Genomic DNA, 2610 nt, shown 5'->3' with positions numbered 1-2610 from the left:
GTGTGTGTGTGTGTGTTCACATATTACCAGATTACATATATTCACTCATCTTTCATTCTTTCCTGTTTGTTGGCAGATTTTTGAACGAGAAACAAAACGAGAGAAGGTTCTGGAAGCACGTCTCAGGGAGCATAAACTGAGAGTGAAACTGACTAAGATGTCAATACGTCAACCACCCGTGAGTATCATTTTACTGCAGTACTGTTGTGCTGTAGGTGAATCAGTTGTAGTGTAGGTGAGTCACCTTATGGTGCCTCAGTTCTTGGGTTCAAATCCTTTTAAAGGTACGTCCAGTTATGTCCATTATGTCTATTATGTCCATAGGCAAAGCTTCAAAAGTAGACACATCTAACATATTTTCCTTAAACAAGACATGCCACTCTCCTTGCTCAGTAAGATAACTATGCGCTGCAGTTACTTGAATGTTCTTAAGCAAGTCTCACACCGCCTTATTGGCTTAACATAGAAGGCACAACTGATATGTTACACTAGATGAGTAGATCTGAGTCTCAAATTTTGGCACACGAGGCCAGCAAGTTCAGGGGAGGGAGTCACTCGATTACATCAACCCCAGTACACAGCTGATACTTATTTCATCAACCCTGAAAGGATGAAAGGCAAAGTTGACCTTGGCGGAATTTGAACTCAGAACGTAAGGATGGACAGAAAGCTTTTAGCCTGGCGTGGTAATGATTCTGCCAGCTTGCTGCCTTACAGATGAATAGATATTAACTTTTTCCAAGGTCGACTTTGCCTTTCATCCTTTTGGGGTCGATAAATTAAGTACCAGTTACGCACTGGGGTCGATGTAATCGACTTAATCCCTTTGTCTGTCCTTGTTTGTCTCTTCTATGTTTAGCCCCTTGTGGGCAATAAAGAAATAAGATATTAACTTGGGTGGGAGACATTATTATCTCTCTCAAGGAAGGGGTGCACATGCAATAAATATGAAAGGGGCTCTGTCGAGGATTCTGGGTTTTTACAGGTGGATTGGGGTTGTGATTTTTCTGAGAAATAAAATACTGAATCCTAAGTACAAATTAAGAGAAAAAAACATTGTCAGGATTAAAATATTTCTTTCTAATTTGAGCACAAGGCCAGCAACGTTTTGAGAGGTGGGGAAGTCTTTCTTACCTTCTTTTTCATTCTTTCTTTATTTCATTCTTTCTTTTTCCTTCCGTTATTCCTTCCTTCCTTTTTGTTTGTTTGTTTGTTTTTATATATATTTCTGTAATATCCTTTTTTTCCTAAAGAATGAAGAAAATCAAAAACCTCCAAGTGCTAAAAAGGTGAAGGAAGCCACTTCAGAATTCTGGGATAATGTTAACAAAGGAAAGAAACCAAGCGCTTCTTCGCCCCAGTCTGGCAAAAAGGATCCATCTACGACGTAAGTGTTTAACCATCTCATCATCATCATTGATGTCGTCATTGTTATTTCTTTACTACCCACAGGGGGCTACACACAGAGGGGACAAACAAGGACAGACAAACGGATTAAGTCGATTACATCGACCCCAGTGCGTAACTGGTACTTATTTAATCGACCTCGAAAGGATGAAAGGCAAAGTCGACCTCGGCGGAATTTGAACTCAGAACGTAGCGGCAGACGAAATGCCGCTAAGCATTTCGCCCGGCGCGCTAACGTTTCTACCAGCTCGCCGCCTTGATGTCGTCATTGTTGTCATCATGATCATCATTGTCATTATCATCATCATTCTTGTCATTGGCATCATCATAATCACTACCATCATCATCATCATCATATGTCTAATTATGCCTCCTGGACACTGGACTGTCACAAAAGAAATGAGACCACCGTCACCATCAACACCACCAAACCCATACACATACATAATGGGCTTCCACATAGTTTTTTTTTTTATCAAATCCACTTGCAATGTATTGGTCAACCCTGAGCTATAGTAGAAGATTCACGCCCAAAGTGCCATGCGATGGGACTGAACCTGAAACCACATGGTTGTGTGGCAAACTTCTTAACCACACTTATTGTGTATTCTTGAAAGAGAGAAGACTGTGATTGGAGGATGTTTTCAAGGTTTTCATTTCAAACAATGTATTCAGACTTTAATATTGCATCTTCCATTAACCTTTAAGCATTCAGATTGTTCTGTCAAATGTAATGCTTATTTATTCACAATGTTTTGAATTAAGCATACACCATCTTGTAGCTTTGAGATTTCAGTGATATGATTATATGTTATTAGAATGACATTGTAGGGTAGATGTAAGAGACCAGATCAGGCCATTTTTAACATGAACCAGGTAGAATATTTGGGCCTAATATGGCTGGCTTAAATGCTAAAGGGTTATGGTGGTGAGCTGGCAGAATTGTTAGTATGGGGGGAAGAATGCTTAGCAGCATTTCTTCCGGCTCTTTATGTTCTGGGTTCAAATTCTGCTGAGTTTGACTTCACCTTTCATCCTTTCAGGGTCAATAAAATAAGTACCAGTTGTGCACTGGGGCCGATGAATTCAACTCAACACTTTCCCAGAATCACTGGGTTATAAAAATTATTTTATTATAAAATTAAACCATCAATTTAAGTCACCGTTATACTTATGTTACTATAGTTAATTTATAGGCGCAGG

The 2610-nt window shown here is 39.5% G+C and overlaps 1 protein-coding gene across 1 annotated transcript in view; it reads left to right on the top strand.

Annotated features, from left to right (window-relative positions):
- LOC106880245 (dynein intermediate chain 3, ciliary) overlaps positions 1–2610 on the top strand; it is a 61195-nt gene that overhangs the window by 53419 nt on the left and 5166 nt on the right. Inside the window, exons 12-13 of the mRNA XM_052967807.1 lie at positions 77–178; positions 1254–1387. Coding sequence (XP_052823767.1) covers positions 77–178; positions 1254–1387 — 236 coding nt within the window. The remainder of the gene's footprint in view (positions 1–76; positions 179–1253; positions 1388–2610) is intronic.

This window comes from Octopus bimaculoides, chromosome 5 (assembly GCF_001194135.2).
Source record: "Octopus bimaculoides isolate UCB-OBI-ISO-001 chromosome 5, ASM119413v2, whole genome shotgun sequence".
Classification (NCBI taxonomy): Eukaryota; Metazoa; Mollusca; class Cephalopoda; order Octopoda; family Octopodidae; genus Octopus; species Octopus bimaculoides.
The sequence above is the reverse complement of the archived record's forward strand: the minus strand, read 5'-3'. Positions and strand labels throughout refer to the sequence as shown.